The sequence below is a fragment of the Cnephaeus nilssonii genome (assembly GCF_951640355.1).
Source record: "Cnephaeus nilssonii genome assembly, chromosome: 6".
Lineage (NCBI taxonomy): Eukaryota > Metazoa > Chordata > Mammalia > Chiroptera > Vespertilionidae > Cnephaeus > Cnephaeus nilssonii.
Window position 1 is genome coordinate 13,526,849 of NC_137077.1, and position 24,905 is coordinate 13,551,753.

At 40.2% G+C, this 24,905-nt stretch overlaps 1 protein-coding gene across 1 annotated transcript in view; it reads left to right on the forward strand.

Moving 5' to 3' along the window:
- Positions 1 to 8,256: 8,256 nt before the first annotated feature.
- PAH (phenylalanine hydroxylase) overlaps positions 8,257 to 24,905 on the forward strand; it is a gene marked incomplete at its 5' end in the record, with an annotated part of 51,094 nt that continues 34,445 nt past the window's right edge. The window contains 3 exons of the mRNA XM_079773766.1: positions 8,257 to 8,319; positions 14,679 to 14,786; positions 24,501 to 24,684. Coding sequence (XP_079629892.1) covers positions 8,257 to 8,319; positions 14,679 to 14,786; positions 24,501 to 24,684 — 355 coding nt within the window. The remainder of the gene's footprint in view (positions 8,320 to 14,678; positions 14,787 to 24,500; positions 24,685 to 24,905) is intronic.

Here is a 24,905-nt window from a genome sequence, read left to right on the forward strand (position 1 = left end):
TTGACTTCTTAGAGGCTTAAATTTGCAAAGCACCCTAACTTTTACTGGTATATATATTTTTGACTGGTTTTAGTGTGCTATAAGGCATTCAAGTCCTTTAGGATATGAAATATAATATGAATGAATGAGTGAATGAAAAAATAAATAAAAGCTAAAGAAAAAAATTAGGACAGGATATTTGACATAAGGGCTGCCCTCAACAAATATTTGTTGAATGAATTGAGTATGTGAATGACAATGTTCAGTGACCTCACTCTGATATTGTCAAGAAGAGATGATAATGTAATAGCCTCAGAGTCTTGAGATTTTACATATGTATATATTTCATTTAATAAACCTGTGATCAAGTGTACTTCATTTACCAACTGATTTTATTATGACCCAAAGATAGGTCTAAGTTCTGCTAAGCATTCCTGGAATAGCCTGCTATAAATCTTATTTTGATACAAACCATGACTTCGTAGATTAATTGCATTTAGTTTGTGTGGGCATTGGTTGGTAGTGATCTTCAGATTTCTGGATTGTCTGCGTGGGGAAAGTTAGACTAAAAAGAAATACAACAGAAATGAGGCTTTGAAGAAGCTCAGAGCCAGCTGACTTTGCAGGTGGGAATTTCCCAAGTTTTAGCAATGAGATGTGCATTGTTCTCTAAATTCTGATGAGAAAAGTGCAGTTCTTGGACACGTAATCCCATCTGAAGCACCATTACCATGTTTTTTTCTTATATTGTTAGAACTATATTTGGCTATGAGTGACAGAAATTTCAAAATCGCAGGGATTTAAGCAAAATTTTCTCATAAATCTAAGTCTAAGTAGCCCAAGGCTGCTGGAGTGATGTTCCATGGTGTCAAGAGCCAGGCTCCTTCTCTCTTGATTGTTTTTGTTCTGTAAAGCATGGCTCCTATTCCTAAATTTACCTCATAATCCAACAAGGCTGCTCCAGCTCCTGTCAGCATTTCTGTATTCTGTCCTGTAAGAAAGGAGAAAGTAGAAGGACAAGGGCGTGCTTCCTTTAAAGACGCTTCTTCGATGTTGCACAGGCTACTTCTCCTTGCATTTCTTTGGTCAAATAGTAGACCTGTAGCTATACCTAGCTGCAAGGAAGGCTGGGAAATGTAGTTTTATTCTGGGAAGTCTTGGGGCTGGGTAGCTAACATCCAGAACTTTTATTTCCATGAGAGAGAAGGAAAGAAAACAGGGTGATGAGCCATATATGCCGCACCTATTTCTTCTTTATCAAGTGGATTAAGCAGTTCCTAACATCAATGTAACAATTAGGCTGACGTGCCACACTTCCATGAAATCGTCCAGTAAGGAAAAATCAAGCTGAAATGGATTTAGATGGTTTATTGCTAAGAGCACAACAGGCAAAGTGAGTTTCATGTTTACACTGGGTCCCCTTGACCACCAAGTCCCATTGGTGTCAATGCCAGCTCGCTTTGCAAGGTGGGAAAGCGTGAATCCGGGTAGGTGCTGATGCATTGGATCTGTGTCCCAGCTGAGGAACACTGGGCTTAGGAAACATGGATCTTATATAGGGGCTCATCACAACTTCCCCTTCATCCTCTCCAAAAGAGAGACAGTATCTTTACACTGGAATGCAAACCAATTTTGTCTGGGGAGAGAAGGAGTATCATGGAGTATTTTCAGGGATGGAGAAGTTCTCTATCATATTGGTCAGGAAACAAATCTGATCTTTGACCAAGGTGGTTTACTGTTCAGTCCCCCACCCCCCAATCCTTGAAAAGGTTATCCAAGAAATTCGGGCACACCAAGGGGATTACCTCCCAGTATTTCCCATTTCTAAAGTCTGCATAAATGCATGAATCTACTTAAATATTTAAGGGAATATCTCAAATTTTTTGAAACCCATAGGTTTAATTACTACTCTAATAGTATGTTAAATTCTAACACAGGTTTATAAGGGGACAAGGTAAGGATGTTTATCTCAGCACCGTTTGGAGGTGCTAAAAAGTTAGACAGCCTAGGTGTCTATCACTGGAGAATTGAGATGTCAAATGTGATGGATACACACTATGGAAAACTCCATACTAGTAAAAAAAAAAAAAAGTAGATGTAGCCCTGACTGGTTTGGCTCAAAGGATAGAGCGTTGGCCTGTGGACTCAAGGGTCCCAGGTTCGATTCTGGTCAAGGGCATGTACCTTGGTTGCGGGCACATACCCAGTGGGGAGTGTTCAGGAGGCAACTGATCGATGTTTCTGGCTCTCTGTCCCTCTCCCTTTCTCTCTGTAAAAATTAATAAAATATATATTTTTTAAAAAGTAGATGTACAGTTAGCAGCTTGGCAAGATCCTAAGAACACGATTGAAAGAAAAAAGAAACTATGAAATCTGTAGTACCTCTATATAGTATAATAAACCTATACTACAAAATCACTCATATCTATGAAAAATACATGCATGCACCAAAATATCCTTGCATTTTAAAAACCCAAGACTAAATTGTAAACATATTAGAGATGTTGCCTCTAGAAGAAGGGAATGAAAGTGAAAAGTGAAGATAAAAAGAGAACAAATAAATAAAACAAGAGAGGGGCCTTGGAGATTTTATGTGCCATGAACTCATAGGTTATGATTAACTAAACCCTCTACATAAGAGGTTAAATGAAAAGGTAATCAGCAGTGGTTGGGAAATCTTCAACGTCCAAATCAGTGAAGGTCGGCTTCAAGTTTATCAGGTTCACAACTGTAATTCTTGCAACATCTTCATGGCCTTTGACACTCTCAGTGGATTATGTGCTGAATTCTTGGATGCTCCTTCTAGTTTTACACTGTTAGCACAATTTTCTTAGGATCCAGCACCTCCCTTGTCAGTAATAGCAACACACGGTATTCCATTCAAATTAAATAAAAAGAGAGTTTAAAAATTATCTACAAAATGTATGTCACAAATAATCTCATCTTAAGTGAGGTTTTTCTTAATATATGGATACATTTCACCTTTTCTTTTGCCAGAATAAACATTTTTTAAAGAAGCTGTTAGTGTTTTTCTCTGAGGTAGTATACAATTAAGCAAGCTCTCATTCCAACCCAGATCTGGGGCATTTGTGTGTGTGTGTGTGAGGAGGGACTAAAAATTTCATTTTTAGCTGGTGTGAGGATAAAAGAGACATGCTATTATTTTTTTCCTAATAAAATCACTATTTCAAAAAGGAAAGAAAGAGTATTTAAGAGCCAACACCTTGCAATCAGGTGAAATGTAGTGTGACTTTGGACTACTTATTTAAACTTTCTGGGCCTCAGTTTCCTTATCTATAAAGTGGAGATGCATTGTTCATAAGGTTGTTGAGTGAAAAAATGAAATCACGCTTATGGAGAACTTGGCACAGTGTCTAACACACAGTGCACATGAAAATAAGTAGCTGTTTTTGTTTGCATGCTTACTATATGCCTTTTATATTGCTGGTGGTCACATTCATTTCTTCCCTTAGTATACCAGCAGCATCAAGGGAAGAAATGATGTTTGTAAGGCAATGCTGTGGTAGAGGAAAACTCCTAAATGGATGTCTACCACACCTGAAGAATACTGGAGTCTGGTAAAGGGTACAGATTCTCCTGGGGGTGGAAGTCAAGGTATTGCCCTTTATGTTCAACCACACTGAGCATTCCATTTACTAGAAGAAACATTAATCAGACATGCAGAGACTCTTGGACAGAAATTATACTTAATTATGTCTGTATTCTTAGCAGGCAGTAAAAAACCTGGCACATTAAAGAGGCTCAAGAAATCCTAAACAACAACGCTTAAAACCCCCATTTTATTTTATTTATTTTTAAGTCTTGGTTGTTGAGAGTATTACAAATGTCTCCCCTTTCCCCCCCCCCCTTCATTGCCTCCCACTACCTGATCCCTGCCCCACCCCAGGCCTTCACTACCCTATTGTCTCTGTCCATAGGTAATGCATGTATGCATATAAGATCTTTAGTTGATCTCTTTCTGCCCACCTCCCCTCTTCCCTCTGAGATTCATCAATGTGTTTCATGTTTCCATGACTCTGATTCTATTTTATTCATCAGTTTCTTTTGTTCATTAGATTTCCTGTTCATTTATTTTGATTTTTAGATTCACTTGTTTATAGATATATATTTATTACCATTTTATTGTTCATATTTTTAATCTTTATTTTTTTTTTCTTCTTCCTCTTAAAGAATACCCTTCAACATTTCATGTAATACTGGTTTGGTGGTGATGAACTCCTTTAGCTTTTTCTTGTCTGTGAAGCTGTTTATCTGACCTTCAATTCTAAATGATAGCTTTGCTGGGTAGAGTAATCTTGGTTGTAGGTCCTTGCTTTCATAATTTTGAATGTTTCTTGCCATTCCCTTCTGGCCTGCAAAGTTTCTGTTGAGAAATCAGCTGACATTAATATGGGTGCTCCCTTGTAGGTAACTAACTGCTTTTCTCTTGCTGCTTTTAAGATTCTCTCTTTGTCTTTAGCCCTTGGCATTTTAATTATGATGTGTATTGGTATGGGCCTCTTTGGGTTCTTCTTGTTTGGGTTCTTCTGTGCTTCCTAAACTTTTAAGTCTATTTCTTTTACCAGGTAGGAAAAGTTTTCTGTCATTATTTCTTCAATAGGTTTTCAATATCTTGCTCGCTCTCTTCTCCTTCTGGCACCCCCATTATGCAAATGTTGGTATGCTTGAAGTTGTCCCAGAGGCTCCTTAGACTATCTTCATATTTTTGGATTCCTTCTTCTTTTTGCTCTTCTGATTGGGTGTTTTTTTCTTCCTCATATTCCAAATCATTGATTTGATTCTTGGCATCCTCTACTCTACTGTTGAATTCCTGTAAATTATTCTTTATTTCAGTTGGTGTATATTTAACTTCTGACTGGTCCTTTTCATGTCTTTGGTGTTCTCACTAAGGTTTTTGAAATTCTCACTAAGATCCTTGAAAGTCTCACCAAGTCCCTTGAAGCTCTCATTAAGATCCTTGAGCAAACTTATAACCATTGTTTTGAACTCTGTATCTAATAGTTTTCTTGCTTCCATTTCATTTAGTTCTTTTTCTGCAGATATATTCTGTTCTTTTATTTGTGACATGTTTCTTTGTCTCCACATTTTGGCTGCTTTCTTGTGTTTGTTTCTATGTATTAAGTAGAGCTGTTCTGTCTCCTGGAATTGGTAGAGTGGCCTTGTGTGGTAGGTGTCCTGTAGGATCCAGTGGATTAGCCTCCCCAATCACCTGAGCTGGGAACTCTAGGTACATCCCTGTGTGGGCTGTGTGCACATTCTTGTTGTAGTTGAGCTTTGATTACTGTTGGTGTCACTGGAGGAATTAACCTCCAGGCCAACTGGTCGTAAGGACTAGCTGTGACTACAGTGGAAGAACTGTTATGCAGAAGACACCCCTATTTAATAGGACTTGTTTCAGTGGGGCTTTGGTGCTCACTGGGTCTGCCCCTTGAGTGTGTGCGTTGTAATTTGGTATGGTCTAAAGCTGTCCACCAGGTGCACTGGCTCTGGGGCCTCCTGGGAGTTGCAAAATCAGCCTGGGACCTGAGCTATAGAGAGGTCTGCAGATGGCTGCTATTTGTATCAAGCTTGGAAGTGCCCAGGTGAGGCCCAGCTGTGAAGCCAGGCAGGCTGGTGATAGTGCTGAGTCTTAGGCCTTTTACTAATAGGTTTGGGGCCTGCTGATGCCAGCTGCTGCTTGCTTGAGAGATTTTAGCAAAGTCTGAAGCCTGAGTAAAACCCTCTTTAAAGGCAAAGAAGCTGAAGCGTGGACTTGACCAAAGGTACACAGCTAATCAGTGGTGGAATCTATTTGTTTTGAATCTCAAATCTGGGACTTTTTTTTGGCAGATGCTTGATCATTCTATCAAATAATTGTGGGAGGAAAGAGGGTGGATTTTTAGCAAACTCTAGTATTGGCTTGTTTTCTCTCAGTCCATTACCCCCTCCTGGGTAAATATTAGGCAGCCACTCAAGGCCTTGATGCCACTGATTTTTTATATCCTTCCTGAACCTCTGAGTTTGCACTGTTCTTTTATATATTGTTTTGCTCCTATTGGCAACAAATGCCTCATCTCAGTTTCCTGATTTGAAAAAAATGGGTGAATGACATCTTCCTGCCCAATGAGAGAGTCCACTCTCCAACAGCCACCAACTTACTCCTAACCCATCCTTTTATTTTCTTAGGAGACTTAGCTCTGCCTACCCTTATTTATTTATTTTCTGTCTTCTCCACCCTCTCTAGAATGGCAGCATGGTGGGGAGGCAGGTCCTTTGTTCACTGTATCATTCACTGCTGTATCCCCAATACCTACTGGAGTACAGTACAGGTCCTTAATAGTTATTTGTGGTCACATACTTTTTATTTATTTATTATTATTATTTTAAATATATTTTTATTGATTTCAGAGGAAGATGAGAGAGAAACATCAATGATGAGAGAGAATCATTGATTAGCTGCCTCCTGCATGCCCCTTACTGGGGATTGAATCTGCAACCTGAGCATGTGCCCTGGATCAGAATTGAACGTGGAACCCTTCAGTCCAAAGGCAGACACTCTATCCACTGAGCCAAACCAGCTAGGGCTCTTATTATTTATTTTAATTGAATTTATTGGAGTAACATTGGTTAATTAAATTATATAGATTTCTAGTGTACAATTCTATAGTACATCATCTTTATACTGCATTGTGTGCTCACAACCCCAAGTCAAGTCTCCTTCCATTACCATTTATGCCCCCTTTATTATCTTCTACCTCCTCTCACCCCCCTTTTCCTCTGGTAATCATCATACTGTTATCTATATCTATTAGTTTTTTACTTAATCCCTTGACCTTTTCCACCCAGCTCTGTAATTTCCCTCTCCTCTTACAGGTGGCAGTCTGTTCTCTGAGTCTGTTTTTAGTTTGTTAGTTTATTTTGTTCATTAGATTTCACATAGGAGTGAAATCATATGGTATTTGTCTTTCTCTGACTGGCGTATTTCACTTGGCAGCATGAAGAAAGTGGAACTGTCTTATGACCCAGCAATTCCACTTCTGGGAATATATCCAAAGAAACCTGAAATACTAATTCAAAAGAACATATGCTCCCCTATGCTCATTGCACCATTATTTACAATAGCCAAGATTTGGAAGCAGCCCAAGTGCCCATCAGTAGATGAGTGGATAAAAAAGCTGTGGTACATTTACACAATGGAATACTACTTGGCTGTAAAAATGAGGGAAGTCTTGCCCTAGCAGGTTGGGCTCAGTATATAGAGCGCCGGCCTGTGGACTGAAGGGTCTTGGGTTCAATTCCAGTCAAGGGCACATGCCAGTAGTGGGGAGTGGAATAGGCAGCCAATCAATGATTCTCTCTCATCATTGATGTTTCTATCTCTCTCTCCCTCTCCCTTCCTCTCTGAAATCAGTAAAAGTATATTTAAAAAAAAATAAAATGAAGGAAGTCTTACCCTTTACAATAATAGTATGGATGGACCTGGAGAGTATTATGCTGAGTGACACACTTTGAAATGATACTTTCCATTTACTAAGTGTTTAACTATATGGCAAGAACTGTACTAAATGTTTAATGCATTACCTCATTACTCTTATTATTCGTATTCTTGAAACACCCTGGCAAGGGGACTCTGCCATCCTTTTGGGGCGAAGCTAGGTAAATGCCTTCAGGACACGTGGCTGGATTTCAATCCAGTTCTCTCTCTCTCTCTCACCTTTGCTCTTTAGCAACTGGGCTCAGCGTTCCCAGTGAAATCTTGTATGTAGTTTTCTGAAGTCAAAGCCCAGAAAGTCAGTTTGTTTAGTGGTTAATAGAAAAGACCCCTCCCCCCCCCCCAAAAAAAAAATCTCAATTAGGGATCCTGACTGCCTCTGTGAGCGGAGGGCGGGACAAAGGATTATTTCTTATAATTGTATCATTAGAATCATCAGCGGTCACGGGCTTACTCCAATGCAGAGAACCTGCTTCCCTTGCTTCTGAGAGTCCTGGAAAAGCCAAATCTGACCAATCACCAGCTCACAGGTGGCCCTGCGCTCCTCCCAGGCAGCTTCCTCCATCCAGGGCGGGCAGCCAAGTCTGGCCTCCTCACACCCTCCAGCCCTGCGTCAGAACACACCCCCTGGGGGCGGTACTGTGGCGGGAGCGCTGCAGGAGACACCTTTGCAAACTGCCCTCTTCTCCCTGATGTCAGGTTAAAAACCTCAGCACCACGTGCTGCTGACAAACCTGCCTGTGACTGACTGCCTAGAGCCAGAGACCTCACTTGCAGGAGCCAGCATGTCAGCTGTGGTCCTGGAGAGCCGAAGAGGCCTGACCAGGAAACTCTCTGACTTTGGCCAGGTGAGCCTCAGCCGCGCAGAGAGGGGGATGCTGATGTTTCCTACTTCCATAAGCTCACCGCGATGTCTGTTTCCATTAGAAGATAATGACAGTGTCCAGGAAGTCATCAGATAACATAGGTCCTCAACAATTGTTTCCCAGGCAGGACATCAGCCCTGCGTGGCTTTCAGGGGGAAAGAGCACTACTTAGGAGTTAGGGATCTGGCTTTTAGTAGCCACCAACCAGCTGTGTGTCTTTAGACAGGCCACTCTCCCTTCCTGCTGCCTGCTTTTTTTCTTCTGTATATTGAAGGGGCTGGTCCTTAATGGTCTGGAATGGGAGATGGGATCCTTCTCCATCTGCCCTTCTGTGATGTTTATGAAATGCCTGCAGCCATCTATTGAAGTGGCAAAATTGTGAGAAATTGCATCCTTTTTTTTTTTTTTTTAATCTTTGGGAGAAAATGGGGCATGAAGGAAGTCTCAGACTTACTCAGACCTAGGGAAAGAGAACATTAAACCGAGAGGAAAATGAACAAGTTAGCCTTGGACTTGGAATGTGGGAAAGCCCTAAATGTGACTTGGGGATAAGGCCCAGGTGTTGTCTGATTCTCTGGGATTTGCTGCATTTCTCTTGAGGTGAACAATTGCATTCTTTTATTGACATATCACGCTCCTGGACTCTCTGGTTCCGAATGAAAGCCCAGCTCAGGGACTCTGCAGACACATTTCATCAATAGGGTTAGTGAGAACCATCTAGAGAACAGGAAGGTGGAGGGGAGGGGATGAGTGGTTGATGTTTTAGGATAACCAGAGAATTTGCAGAACTTTTCACACTGACTTTTGTTTTGAGTTCTGAGAGGAAGACTTCCTTTGAAAATGTATGTGGTGATGCTTGGAAGACGGGAGAGTTTGGGATTGAAGAGGGATGGTGTGGGAGTCAGACAGGTCCCAGAATAGATCCTGACTTGTCATCCTTGTGTTTCTGGCCATAGACCTCCACAATCATGAGAAGAAGTTAGGGACAGTAAAGATTTGTTTATAAGGCACTGAGAATAAGATTGAGACCCACAAATTGTCACTCTTAATGACTAGAAGTAAAGAGCAGGGTTTATAAAGAACATGCCCTGATACCCCCTGCACATTGAAAGCAGGGTATTTAACTTTGCAGAGCCTGACCTTTTATTCATTTGAAAAATTTGAATAAAAGTGTCCATATCCTAGGGTTGGTGTGAGGATGAAATGAAATAATATCTGTAAAGCTCTTAGCACAGTTCCTGAAACATAGGAAGGTGCCAGTGGTGTATAGCTGGAATGGGCTTAATTGTTCAACAAAATGTGTCTGGAACATTGGCAGGAGGGACCAGCACTGAGTCAGGTATAGTGACTGGTATAGCTTTGTCAGGGAGCAATGCGATCTCACCTTTGGGTTAATGAAGCTATGTATTGGGAAAGCAATGTAATTGGGGTGGGGAGAGGCCCAGTTCTGTGACTGTAAAATTGGGGAGGAGGAGTGTTTGAACTGGAATAGACTTAAGGATTCCATCCAAGTCTGACAGTGTGTGAAAAAGATACGGTTTATGCCTTCATGAAGCTATCAGCTCAGATAAAGGCCATACACTGGACGTAATTCTGACACAAGGTTGGAAGGCATATGGTATGGCAAGCACTCTATACGTGCAACAAGCAGAACAATTCTGCAAGAGACGTTGACTCATTCGTTCACCCAACAAAGACTTACTGAGCATCTACCATGTGTCAGGCACAGCAGAGTTTCTACCCTGGAGAAACTTACATTGTATTGTAGGAGACAGACAATAAAAAAGTTAACCAAATGAACATACAATTTCATGCAGCGATAAGTGCTGTGAAGAAAAATAGTGCAGGGAATGGAATAGAAGATGAAGGGAACTCAGAAATCACAACTAAGAATGATGAAGCTAGTGTTCAAAACCAGATTTGACTCAGCCCTCCCTCTCCCCTGCACGCTCCTCTACCTCAGTGCTTTCTCATATAGACAAATGCTGGAATATAGAGGTATGGTGTGTCCATGGCAGGATGCTTGCATCTTTCTTTCAGTTGTCTTACACTGTAGATACATGTGTGTTTAACCACTCAGGCAAATATGCACATCTTACTATGGCCCCTCCAAAGCACTAAGAATGAAAAGCAATGCCCCTGGAATATCCTTGCCAAAGAGTATTATTGCTTATAATTTGGAAAAATGTTCTTTTTCCATACACAATGAATATATTTGTTAGACACAAGCCAACACAATATATTTCTATTGGTAAATGTATTGCTCAATGATCAAAATACATTTCTTTTTGGTTCTTAGTAAAGTTCTTTCTCCCAGCCCTATTTCTTCCTACTTAGTTTCTGAGCTTCTCTTGTCTGCCTTTACCCATCCTGGAGGTACCTGTGTTTCTAAGTCAACTCACGTGTCTATTGGAAACAAATAAGGTTTGGATTGTGAGCCAATAAAAACATATTCTGGAAGAGATTTGGCCAAGGTCCCATGCTGGGTCAATATAGCAATGTTGAAATTACTATCTACCCAAGACCACATCATTTCACAAACTTTCTTGAGCTTCCTTTTATTTAAAGTCTCTCAGGCTTTGAAAAGAGGAGCTGTAGTCCCAGTTGAATCTGACATTAGGAGGCAGAATAAGGACTTTGGAGTTGTTGGCCCCGAGTTCAAGTCCAGACTTTGCTACTTATGAGCTGGGTGTCTTGGACAGGCCACTTAACCTTGCTGAGTGTATTTCCTCATTTGCAAAACTACTTCATGGGGCTACTGTGGAAACATGTAAACTCGTAGATAGTGCTAGTTTGCTGCCAAAGATGAAGCTTATTAACTGTGAAAAGTACCAAGTATGGCTCCTGGCACACAGTGGAAACTCGGTCAATATTAATTTTACTAACACGAAAGAGTAGTGACTTATCATATGGCTAATTTAAATTTGCAGGCACAATTGAGAAAAGTCATAATTTGATGAAAATGTGCTGTATATTTTTATCAGTGATTTTAAAATATTTCATGGTTAAGTGTCACCTGGGATGCTTTAGAAAATGCAGATTCTAAGATCCTACCCAAGATATTCTGATTTGATTGGTTTGGGAGGGACCCAGGAATCCGCATTTGAATAAGGAATCACCAGGTAATTTTGGAGTGGAGATCCAAGGAACACTCACCGAGAAACCCTGATTTAGAAATTGTGTGGGGAGAATGGAGAAAGTAAAAGAGGCACACAGGAACAGGTAAGGAGTGGTATTGAGTAACTGGTGATTAGATCAGAGAAGAGCTCTTACTTTGCAAGAAACCTAGGTCTTCATACGGACCTTATGTTCATAGCAGAGGGAATTGTATAGAATGACTGATAATTAGGAGCCTGAGTTCTCGACCTGGGACCACTACCTGTGTGACCTCAGCTGAGTCACTTTCTTTGGCCCGTAGTTTCTCTATCTGAAAAATGAGGGTTTGAACTAAATGAACTCTAAAGCCAAGTCTAGCTCTGTGAGTCAAAGTTCAAGTCCCACATGGGTATCAGAAGCCAAAGCAATGCACAGAACGGAGAGGGATTGTTTCTAAGAGAAGTGAGACCCAAGAGGGCTTTTGAGGAAGGGTGAGCTATTTGAAAGAGGGAGAGAGAGGAGTGCAGTGGATTTACCCTAATGAGGAGTTGAAAAGGCAAGGAGGAAACCAGTGTATGGTGGGGAGGTTCTTGTGGGTGAGCCTCAAGAGGCTCTTGACTATCAGAAGGAAGTATTTTATCCCACTGGCCATGAGGGGCCTCTAAAGAACTTAGTAGGAAAAGGACATGAGCAAAATTATTTGGGTTGGATTAATGAGGATAACTAAGAGCTAAATTAGTGTGCTGGCAGTAGGAACAAAAGAAGGACCTGACCCTGAGAGCTATGTCTGTAGAAGGTCAGATTGGTCTTGGTGGTTGGATGAACATGCACAGGAGTGGAAAGGGGGTGGTGATGGAATTTTGAGCATGGTACATACATGTCTGAATTAAGAGGTGACATCTGTGGAGATGTATCAGTAATATGTTCCTTTTCTTGGAGGCCAACAGGATAAGGGAATGTTGCCAAGGGAACTAGAAACAGAGAAATCCTTTGTCATTTCAAGGAAATCAGAAAGGACTAATGGCTCAGTGTTCTCTGGTGGGAAGAAGACTGCTGTCAGAAACTCATCTGCATATCTTTGGCAGGGCTTAGAGGAGGGAGAAGGTGGGATAGAGTCTGCTGTAAATCCCGATTCATAGATAGTATTCTGGGTTACATAACAATGGGTAAATTACTTAATTTCTCTAAGCCTTAATTTTGTCATCAGTAAAAGGAGGCACTTGGAAGTTAATAAAACCTACCTTCTAGATCAAGCATGTCAAACTCAAAGGCTAACACAGGCCAAATAAACAAGGTTTAAGTTTGTGTGGGCCGCAAAAAAAACAAAAGATTCAATTTTCATAGAAATGTAGGTTTATTTTGATAGAGACATACTGAATACAAAGGGCTGAAATAAATGAGTAATCATTAACATAAAATAATAGAACACTTTAATAAAAATTAATATTTTTTTCTGGAACATTAATTTATGAGAAACTGAATAACTCCACAAATTAATAAGCGTAATGCAATGAAACTATTTTTCTTGTTCTCCAAAAGTGAAATATTTCCTGTTGTGCACACCAAACAAGTCAGCCCAAGACTAATGACGTGGTAATCAGCTGCTAGTATATTCGCTGCTAGTATTAGTAAAAAGAAATGGTGCGCCTGTGCGTAAGGCGAGTAATGGAAATGAATGCAACACGATTATAGTAATCAGTCATTAGGAAACGTTGTAGTTCATTATTAATAATTATGTATAACAAAATATTGTAAAAATTAAGTTACGAAATTTTTATTAAAATGTTTCTTACATACCGTTATATTGGCTGGGCCACAAAAATATTCGTTGTGGGCCACATGCGGCCCGCGGGCTGTGAGTTTGACATGCTTGTTCTAGATTGTTACAAGAATTAAATGAGATCATCCAAATGCCTGTGACATTATAGGATCTTAATAAATGAAGGCTTAAAATTTTTTAAGAAAGACTACATTATGCTCCATATAAAGATATATAACAGTTCAGTCTTCTAATTCATTTGAAACTCCTTCTAATCACACTTGCTCTGTTTCAGATAAGGTTCTGGGGAAATCTATTTTCTAAATTAAAAGAAGTTTGTCCTAAGATCATTGGTGTTTATGCAGGGCTTATTACACCAAGTCATTGATAGACCCTATCCAACACAGCCTTCCCATTGAGATAATATAACATCCATTCCACTAATTTCTTTAATCTGCTTATAAGAGAGTAATTTTCTGTACATTTTTTTCTTCCTAGTTTTAGGTACATGCTGTTTGTTTTTGGACACACATGGAACTTTACATATTATTATAAAACTAAAGTAACAAATTTCAGCACTTTCTGGACTGCCAATCCTAATCCCACCCTAATTTGCTGTCACATGCATGTAGAAATTGCTAGATCCTTGACATGCTTTGCTGTTTTGTTTAAGACATCTGCCTTCCAGTGGGTTATTTGTGTACTTTTATGTATCCTGTAACTTTTTCTGCAGTTGTAGATAGAAGATCCCAGTATACAAGGACAAGTTAATGCTTCCCTGAGAGCTTTGCCAAAGGCCAAGAAGTCATTCTCATGTACTTAAAATATTATCATCATTTTTATAGACTCCTCTTAATATTCTATTTAAACTACTTTATCTTTTCTTTTTTCATCATCTGAACACTGTTTAGACAGGGCTTGTTATTAGCATAATTTTACAGATGAGGAAACTATGAAGGCTAAATGATTTGCCCAAAGTAGTTCAGCTCAGAGGATCCTAACCCACATCTTCAGACTCAAAAGTCTGTGTGTCCTGTTTTTAGGACTTTCCACCCTGTATTTTTCAATGTTTTCCTGGAACACTTTTTAAACCACCTCTAAGGATCTCTTTATTTTTATATTTTAGTTATTTGGTTTGTTGTGTGTCTATTCAACCAAATTTTGAGCTTCTTCATCTTTGAATCTCTGAGCCCTATTACCTGGCACTTGGTGGGTGCTCATTAGAAGGTACTGGACCTACAGGGTGACTGGTGACACCAGTGAATAACTGAAGCTTCTAAAGTTGAGATCTGACCTAGGAGTATTATTGAAAATATCACTGCCCTTGACTTATTTCCCACCACATTATATACTTTTCTATAGAATCTATGTAGTCCAAGGTTTAACTAGATAAAAGAGTTCCTGATGGTCTCCTCCCTGGAGGTTTCACAGAAATGAGTTGCTAAGCCATGGAAAACATTTTAACTAAGTATGTTTAATTCTATAGGAAACAAGCTATATTGAAAACAACTCCAATGAAAATGATGCCGTATCACTGATTTTCTCACTCAAAGAAGAAGTTGGCGCACTGGCCAAAGTCTTGCGCTTATTTGAGGTAAGAGCATTATTCATTTCTGCCTGGGATAGTGGCGTAGCTGACTTCTGTGTCATTTTCTAGTTGGATGCAGTGAACATAGGATCTGGAACTGGCAGACTTTCTTTTCAGCTTAGGCTTTTGCATTAACCAACTGTGTGACTTTAATTAAGTCGTTCTTCTCTCTGAGCCTCAGTTTCTGTATTCGTAGTCAGAATCATTCAGAATCTTGGTTGCACACCCAGGAAACCAGCCCTGGCCTTAGACTTCTTTTATCAAACTTTTCTTGAATTAATTACCATCTTCTCAATGTTTTTACTTTTACCAGTAGCGCTTGTTTGCCTTCAGGGTATACATTTCTCTCTGGCCCCGAGGATGGTTTCTTCAGGCAGGGAACCTTGGCTTAGTCATCTTCTATCCTCTACACACCCAAATTTTAGTATATTAAATGATCAATTAAGAATAAAATTAAATTTAAATATAAGCAAAGGAAATCAGACTTTTCTTTTACTCTTTGCTCTGGATTTTAAGAAGGAATATTTTTGAACCAATTAAGTTTTACCCTGAGTTCTTTAATAAAATGAAATCTGGTGATTGAATAAGAAAATAAATGGAGAAGAGACAAAACTCCCGTGGAGAAGAATTCCAAATAATTTAAGTAGATATTCTACTCAGAGACGAGAACCTAACACCCCTCTTCTTCAGTGTGGGTGGCGCAGAGTGACTTTCTTCCACAGAAAACAATATGAGAAGAGGGAAGAGTAACTTTTCTGTGGAGAACCCAACAAGGAATGGCTCAGCCAGGTGATCAAGGTCAAAATCAATGGTGACAAGTCATATTGATAATGATGAGAATGGTACTTTACCTCTGCAGTCTTCCTCCCCCGAACCCATAACCACAGTCTAACCATGAGGAAAACATCTCCCAAATTTTAGTTAAGGGACAATATATAAAATACCTGACCCATAACTCCTTAAAACTCAAGATCATAAAAAACTAGAAATATCTGAGAAATTGTTATAGCCAGGAGGAGCCTTAAGGGACATAATGACTAAATGTAATATAGTGATTTGAATGGGATCCTAGAACAGAAAAAAGACATTAGATATAAACTAAGCAAATTCAAATGCAGTAATATCTTTAGTTTGTGATAATGCACTAATATTGGTTTATTAATGTTTCACCACCAATATAAGATGTTAATAATAGGGAAACTGGGTGCAGAGTACATTGGGATTTTCAGTAGTATCCTCTCAGTTTTTCTGTCAATCTAAAATTGATCTAAAAATAGTTTATTAAAAAATTAAACTTGGCTATGCAAAAAGAGAGGTGGGAAATGTCGGTTCTCAAGCAATGGTTGGAGAAGAGAGGCAGGGTACTTTCTGAATGACAGTTTATAAAAATAATATATCTGTAAAATGCTCCTTTGTAACAATTTAGCCTTTGTATTATTCAGTCAATCAAATCAGCATTTTCCCCTTGAGAGGTCAGGCATTAGAGTTAATAAATTAAATAATAGTAAATTAATAGGATGTTTTCAACTTAATAAATAAACCACAAGTAACTAAATTACCCAGACTGGATGAAATGTACCCAAGGAGTGTGTGTGTGTGTGTGTGTGTGTGTGTGTGTGTGTGTGTGTGTACACTCTGGGTAAACTTTTTAAAATTAAATTCATTGGGTGACATCGGTTACTAACATTTCATAAGTCTCAAGGATGCAATTCTACAATACATCGTCTGTGCATTGCATTGTGTGCTCACCATTTGGGTGAACTTTTTAAAGCATTATCCAAAAAGCTGAATTGCCCTTGTCAAGATGTGATGTTATTATACCCATTTATAGAGGAGGACACAGAAGTGACTTTCCTGGGTGATTGGTAAAAGGCCTGGTGTTGGTATGTATTGATTTTTTCCCAGATGTATTTCAGAAGCTGCCCTAAACATTGTATAAGCCAGCATGCCTTCTGCTCCTCCTTACCAGCCTGGCAAAATGCAGAGTTAAGTTGTAATTATTCAGAGTGCCAAGGCAAGGAGGAAAATCTCATTCTAGCGTGTGTGCAACCACATTAGGTGATAAGCCGGGCTTGGTTTGGTCCTCATTCAATGTGGTGAAGAAGTATTACTCCATTTTATGAATGAGGAAACTGACATTCTGTGAGGTGACCACACAGCTAAGGTGTTATGGAGATGGGGCTGAGCTCTGCATCTCAGGTTCCAAGGCCCACAAGCTCTCTCTGAACTGCCAAATATAGCTCTCCCTGTACCCCTGAAACATCTATGGAGTTTTTCCAATGTGCAAATATTCTGGCTCCATCCTCCCATTCTCTGGGGGCAGGAGGATCTGTTACGGGTATTCTTTCTTTCTTTTTTTCCAAATTGAAAAATGTGTCAAAATCCAAGAAAAATAATTGTCCATAATTCCACTATCCACAATAAACCACTGTCAGCATGTGGACATATTCACTTTCATTTTTTTGCATGTATAATTATGGTTTCCAAAATTACAAATTGACATATTGTTCTTTAAAAATATAGAACATTCACGATATAGCTATAGTTCTTTCTATAGTCCCTCAATCCTGTCATCCTGCAAACATTCTGGGCACAGCATTATTATTATATTTTTAAAATATGTTTTTATTGATTTTTAGAGCGAGAGGAAGGGGAAGGGAAAGAGAGATAGAAACATTGATGAGAGAAGAACATCATTGATTGGCTGCCTCCTGCACTCCCCGCACTGGGGATTGAGCCCACAACCCGGGCATGTGCCCTGACCAAGAATCGAATTGGTGACCTCTTGATTCCTGGGTTGACACTCAATCACTGAGCCACAATGGCTGGGCTAGGCAACATTCTTATCAGTTTAGTACATTTTCTTCCAGGCCTTTAAAAAGCTTTATTAATATTGACAGGTACCATGCTTTGCACATTGCTCTGAAACCTCTTTGTGTCAGTTCAGTAGAGTGGTCAAGAGCGTGGACTCTGGGAGATGGTGCTGTGGCTTTGGGACAGCTGTTTGATTTTCCTGTGCTTTAGTTCCTTATCTGTAAAATGGGAATAGGATAGTGTCTGCTTTAAAGGGTAGTTGTGAGGATTAAATCCTTAATGCCTATAAAACCCTCAGAGCAGTTACATATTAATAAGTGTTCAGTAAGAATTTCTATATAGTTTTTTTTTCCGAATGAAATGTTTTTGAGATATAACCTTTAAGCTCTTAATATGTACTCCATCCGGTGGAAGCTTTCTTAGCCCCTATTCACCAGGAGCACATACAAGGCATCCTGGCTCCTTCAACAAAAAGCGAGGTCTGCAGGGGAGGGCAGACTTCTCCCAGCGTGGCGAGGTTTCATTCCCTTCCTGAGAGCCCATCTTTTCCTTAGATGATTAGCACCAAAGCCACCATCCCATGAAGAGATGATGTTGCCTGCCAATGGGCCCATGGCTTTGTAGACCTCAGCTAGTAACATCAGAATGCAACACGTGTTTAATGTTTATAACAGAGACACACGAGTACTGTGTTTGCATGTGCTGGGCGGGTGGCGGGAGCAAAGAAGCAAATGTTTTAGTGAATTGGGGCCACAAGACTAGGAATATACCAAAACCTGTACCTGCTAACCTACCAATGCCCCATTGTCCTCAGTGACTTGTTCTGCCAATTCTTTATGCATTTATTTAAACATTTTCCATAGCTCTCTATTTTTTAGCCTCTACTACTTCATGTCCCATACCTTCTTAACAAAAAAAGTCTCCTGTGAGACTTTACTGCAAGTGGTTAATGGGCTATAAAATTAGAAGCAGGCTCCTTGGGGAAACTGCACAGAAGTGGTCTCTCTCCCCTAACTAGCCCTCTGCTAATCACCGCACTGTGTATTCTCTAGGGAAGGGAACAAGCAAATCAGCAGATATGCAGAGCTCTTAAGTGACGGGTATGCCCCATTAGCATCATGTAATTGATGGAGACACAGAGGCTCAGATGAAAAAAGCTGCCCAGTGCTAGATACTGGGGGCTAAACATTGCTTCAGACTTCCCCCTCCTTTTTCACAGTAGACTGGTCTTTTGGAAACAAATGGGAAAGACACAATCTGTGTTTGTCACATTCACTTCCTACACTCTATCTACCTCTGCCCAGAAGACCCACGATTTCCCCTCATCAGATATTCAGTGGGCTCATACTCTCTCCTGTATGCATTCAGCTTATATATATGCATGTACTGTTTTCAGACCCTATATAGGTGCTGTGGAGACTGGGATGAGCCAGACAGACATTCCCTGTCGCTATAGACCTTGGAAGAGGTCGGGGTTCTATAAGCTTCCTTAACCCAGACTTGAGATAGAGTTGGTCAGGAAAGGTTTAAGCTGAAACATGAAGGGGTGGGCCAGGGGAGAGGCAGAGGGAAGTATATTCCAAAACAAAGAAACAAATGACTTGAAGTTAGAGAATAAACAGGGGATCTGGTTATGAAATCCTCAAATCCTTGGCCCTTTGCTCACCTCATGTTTCTGGGGACAGAGGCCGGGTGGCAGGAGGCATCCAGACAGGCAATGTTTATTACTCTAAAGTTTGGACTTTGAGGTCTGCCCGTGACCCCTGGGCCTGGTGAGCAGGACAGGATTGAGAGTAAATCACGAGGGTTGCTTTTACCCGACCCTGGCCTTAGATCCAGGGCAGTCATGAGCAGGAAAATGCTTACGGGAAGCATTTCTTCTTTAATAAAAATAAGAAGAGCTTTGAGTCCCACTGGAGGAGAAAAGTTTTTAGAATCCAGATGACGTTTTCATTTTATTTAAATCCCCAAATATAGGCAATGATATAAAGAACACCCATGTAACTCACTACCTGCCTAAGAAATAAAACATTGTATGAATGACTAATGTCCTTGGGTACCCTTCCCTCCTGAGAGGTAGCTGTGAATCTGAATTTTATGCATGTGATTCCCATACATGTTTTATACTTTGTTCTATATAAATAAGCATTAGTGATGCATGACATCATTTGGCAAGCTTTAATCTTCATAACATTGTAACTCTCCCACAGCTCTCTTTTGTGAGGAGAGGGTAGTGAGCATTGTTTTGGAGATTTGCTCACACAGTTCTTGCTCATTCCTTTCCCCTCTATATATTCTTTTGTGTGGCTGTATTTATCCACTTCCTGTTGGTGGATACCTAGGTGGCTTCCATGGTTTGTCCACACAAATGGTGCTGCACTAAACATTTCGTGCAGGCCTGATGTCCTGTTTATTGAAAGGAAGAACTTCAAGTGGAAAAAAAGCATTGTTTTTAGCTGCTGAACAGTTCAGAGCTGGACACACTTGAGAAATAGCAACAGAGAGCTTACTTTCCCCCTTTCGTTAGGAAGTTTGTTTAGACAGCGCTGTGGCCCATTGACAGCACACACATGATTGCTTTTCGGTGGCCTGGACTGGAACAGACCACAGTGCCTTTTTGATCATATCACTCTGGTGTCAAGAAAAGGTGTAGAAAGAGGAATGTAAGAAAAAGAAAGGCATTTTCTCTAAAGCCTTGAAAAGATCCTGGATGAAGCTGCTACCCCAGCTCTCCCCAGGAAGAGGTCTCCTCCAAGTTGCACACAAGCCCAATTACGTGGAGGGGAGGGTGGGGAAGAAATAATCTAACAAAAAGGGGGAAGACTCAGGGAAGAAAAGGCCAAAAGATTTCAAGAGACACTTCCAAATGAAGCAAGAGTAGAATCCCAAAAGATAGTCTCTGGGGTGCGAATCCTACTGAAAGTCCAGCATGAATCTGCTCAAGAGCGCTCCTCCAAGGTAGAGTGTGTGTGAGGTGGGGAGTGGGAGGAGTAATCTTGAGCTCCCTCTAGAAATGAATTGTGTTTATACTTTTCTGAATGTTTTCGGTTTCCTGTTAATCCCAGTGGGTTTAATTTCCAGACTCTTGATCAATCGAAGCTGTTGCGGGCCCTCTCACAGGAGGAGACCAGTGAAATATAAGTGAAGCCCTGCCTGCACCACCATACAATTTCTTCTCAGTCTTTGCACTATCATTTCTCACCCCAAATATTGTTAGAGCCTCTGGATTGTTCCTGCCCTTGCCCCATTACAGTCTATTCGTAAAACAATTGTCAGAATGTTCCTTTTAAAACATGAGTCAAAGGATGTCTCCTCTTCCAGATTACCTCCCTTAGCTTCTTCCATCACTTGGAGTGAAAACCAAACTTCAGGTAATGGCCAACAATGCCTTATGTGGCTTTCACTGTCACTTCTCTCCCTCATTTCCTAGCGCCCTCCCTCTTGCTCACTCTGCCCTAGTCAATACTGGCCTCCTTGCTGGCTCTTAGTCATATTGGACACTATCTTACCCCAGGGCCTTTGCACTTACTGTTCCCTCATGCCTTGCTCCCTCACTGACTTCAGGTTGATGCTTACATGTCAGCTGTTTATTTTTTGAGGCCTTCCTGACCACACTGTTTAAAATGGCACCTCTGAAATAACTGATCCCTCTTTTCGGCTTTATTTTCCTCCATCCCATCTGAAGATGATTTTTAGTTATTTATGACAGTTATTATTTGTCTCCTCCTTCGAGAATGTAAGCTTCAGGCGGGCAGGGATTCTTCCTGCTCTGTTCCCTGTTGTACCCCAGTGTTTGGCCCATGGAAAGTACTTGACTGGATGAGCTATTGGAAGTTTCTGTTTGTTTGCTTGAGACCAATGATTTGGGACATTCTTTGTGAATGTCTTTGATGTGACCTCTGAAATAGGCAGGGCATAACTTCACTTACGTGCACTCGAAGGCAGCAGCAGGTAGTGTGGTCCAAGAAGTTCTTGTTTCCAGTCTGGTCTCTGAAAACATGCTCAGCTTTTCCTTCTCCTTTTTGAAACATGTTCCAGGGAAAGGAGCTGAGGAAGGAGCTGAGAATGTGTTTCGATGTCCAGGGAAATGTATATTCTACCACGATGAGAGAGGCAGAGTACAATGAGTTCTTACTGAATACTTATGAAGGCAGCCAACATTCTACTTTCTCTCTTTCTAATTCTCACTAAGCTGACAAGTAACATTATTATCTTTATTTCAAATATGAACAAACACAAGCTTGATGCATTTCATTCTAGTCTTTTGTTGTCCTGGGCATCATTTTTTAAAAAATTGTTAATTATCACATACCTACATCCATCATAAGTATTTTCCCAAGGGGTTGTCATTATAACCCTGTAAGAAATAAAGTGAATTTTTCATTATAAAAGTCATAAACATTGTTTTAGAAAAGTTGAACTGTGATAAAATGAAAATAGAAAGATGGAAACAAAATCACCTATGGGCCCATTATCTGGAGACCACCAGTATTCCCATGTCATTCAATGGCCACTGACACTTTATTTTATATAAGATGTTGTTGTGAATTGTTTTTCTAATAGTTGTGTCATCTCTACTGAGTGGTTACACTATAGTCTACCTACCCATTTCCCTATTGTGGGAATTTAGTTAGTTTATACACTTTGGTAAAGTATGTCCCCATAAGTTAAGTCTCTAGAATAGCACAAACTGATTTTGGGGTACAAATTGTTTTACGGCTCTTCCCAGAGGCAGTGCTGTTGCCAGGGGTGTGGTGTGGGTGGTGAGTACTAACAGCCTATGATCAGCCTTCCAGCCCTTCCTCCCCCTACACGCCCTCCCTCCCTGTCCCCCACCTCTGTCCTCCTTAGTCAGCAGGTAAGCTTGCCAGAGGTGTGGCCTGTCCTGGCTATTGGCGTTGCTGTGTTCTCTGCTCTCCAAATGTCAGGGATTGGTTCTTTCTTCTTTTTGAAGTTTCAACTTATGTAAATAGCCGGTGGAACTCACCCACTCTCTTTCTTTCTGAGCCAAGAAGGATGACAATATTCTTTTTTTTTTGTTTAGGAAGTTACCTCTGTTTGCTTAGAAAACTTCAAAGCAACTGCTATCTCTCTGGCCTTCCCTCCTCCACCTTCTCTCTCTCTGGTCCATGTCCTTACATTGGGTAACCTGGGGTCACCATCGGGGCTGTATCCTCTGTAGCTAGTGCCCACAGATAACCACTCCATCACCATGGCTCTGAAGTTAGAAAAAATGGGCCCCTGTCTCCTACCACTTTTGGCAAAACCCCTTCATCTCTGATTTCACTCTGTACTTCTCCTTTAACCTTCTCAAAGGGTTGTGGGGAAGATCACAGAAAATAATTCTAAACTGTGAAGTGATATTAAAGCTGAAAAATGTATTTATATTGTAATTATTCATGTTCTCTTTACCTGCCATTAACCATCAAGGGCAAAAAAACCCCAAACTTCTTGAATGATAAAGTTGATTAATTTTGTGTTTTGAAGTTGTTAAGTTATTCAAGTTAAACATTATTTTCTCAGGTATATGCTGTCTATTTAAATGTTTGGGGTAACCCCATTTATGTGCTTCTTTTTAAAAATATTTTTATTGATTTCAGAGATGAAAGCAGAGGGAGAGAGATAGAAACATCAATGATGAGAGAGAATCATAGATCAGCTGCCTCCTGCATGCCTCCTCCTGGGGATTGAGTCCACAACTCAGGCATGTGCCCTGACTGGGAATCGAACTGTGACCTCATGGTTCATAGGTCGACACTCAACCACTGAGCCACACTGGCTGGACTATTTGCTTATTTTAATAAAGGGTAGAGGGCGCCCCTTGGATGCCTTTACAATGAGCAGCACTCTCAATGAAATCACAGACTTTCTGAACAAGTAGCAGATAACTTGCCATGCATTAAAATTTCACACCAATTTAAGTAACTGACTTTTTAATTACAAATTCATAATAGTGAAATCTAACCAGCTAAAGACATTGAATTTGAGTAGGTATATCAAGTAATTATTATTTTTGTGGCATTTAATACAAGCAGCCTCTCCCCTTCTCAGTGAGCCTCATGTATCCACCCTGTTAAATACTGCATTATGTCTGTTGTTTATCTCCCTATAACTTGAATGGAAGCTTTCATAAAGAGAAGTACCTTTGATTTATTCACTGATGTAGCCCAACCACCTAGAAGAGGAATGGGTACTGGTGGACGCTGCCTACACATTTGTTGTATATTTGGATAAAAAATATGAGCAGTAATTATACTAAATAATTTTTACTGAGCATTTACCATGTACCTGGCAGTGTACATGTATCATTTCATCCAATGTCCCCAATAAATTTATGAAGCAGGTGTCACTTTTATCACCAAATTACAGATGTGGAAACTGCAGGTTAGAAACATAAAGTGAATTGCTTCAGGTCTCATAGCCAATATAATTGAGAACTTGGATTTAAACCCAATTAACTTGACTCCTATGGACCGTGTTCAAGCAGAAAAATGTTGCTTCTATATTATCTATTCATTGAGATATTATTATTGAGATTCTATGGGATTTCATTTGGTAAAGGGAGTTTTCCTATGTAAATATTTCTGGCCAACACTGTCCTAGACAGTTGAACCAAATCAACATCTATGGTTGCAACTCTAGGCCATGAGCAGATTTCCATGTGGTTAAATTCTACAGTATTGGAATTATATCATCACCTCTTGCCATTTGTTATTGGGTTTTGAAAAAAAAAAAAGAAAATAGACAACTTGTGCAACTTCAAGGACTTTCTTCTTCTCTGATTGGGAAATCCTATTCGCCATCTGTCTGCATTTCCTGTGTGGTGTGTTCCGCTCTGGTTTGGTGTGTTTGGTCTGCGTTCATGCCAACAACTGTCCGCTTCACATGCCCAATTCTGTTTTCTAGGAGAATGAAATAAATCTGACCCACATTGAATCCAGACCTTCACGCTTAAAGAAAGATGAGTATGAAATCTTCACCAGTCTGGACAAGAGCAGCATGCCTACTCTGGCCAACATCATTAACATCTTGAAGCACGAGATCGGTGCCACCGTGCATGAGCTTTCCCGAGAGAAGAAGAAAGACACAGGTAAGAAAGAGAGAAATTTTGAAACCCTAATTACTCTATATTCTGTTTATAATAATATCTACCCTGGAAGACCATTGGGGGGTTAAGCAAGAGAATGTAGGTTAGGGATCTAGATGAGAGCCTAGCATATTTTGGACATTTAGTAAATGTTAGTTCTTTCCCCGCTTCCTCTGGAGAGTTATTTCTTATATTAATTGTTTTCTTTCTGCTGCTGCCATTTT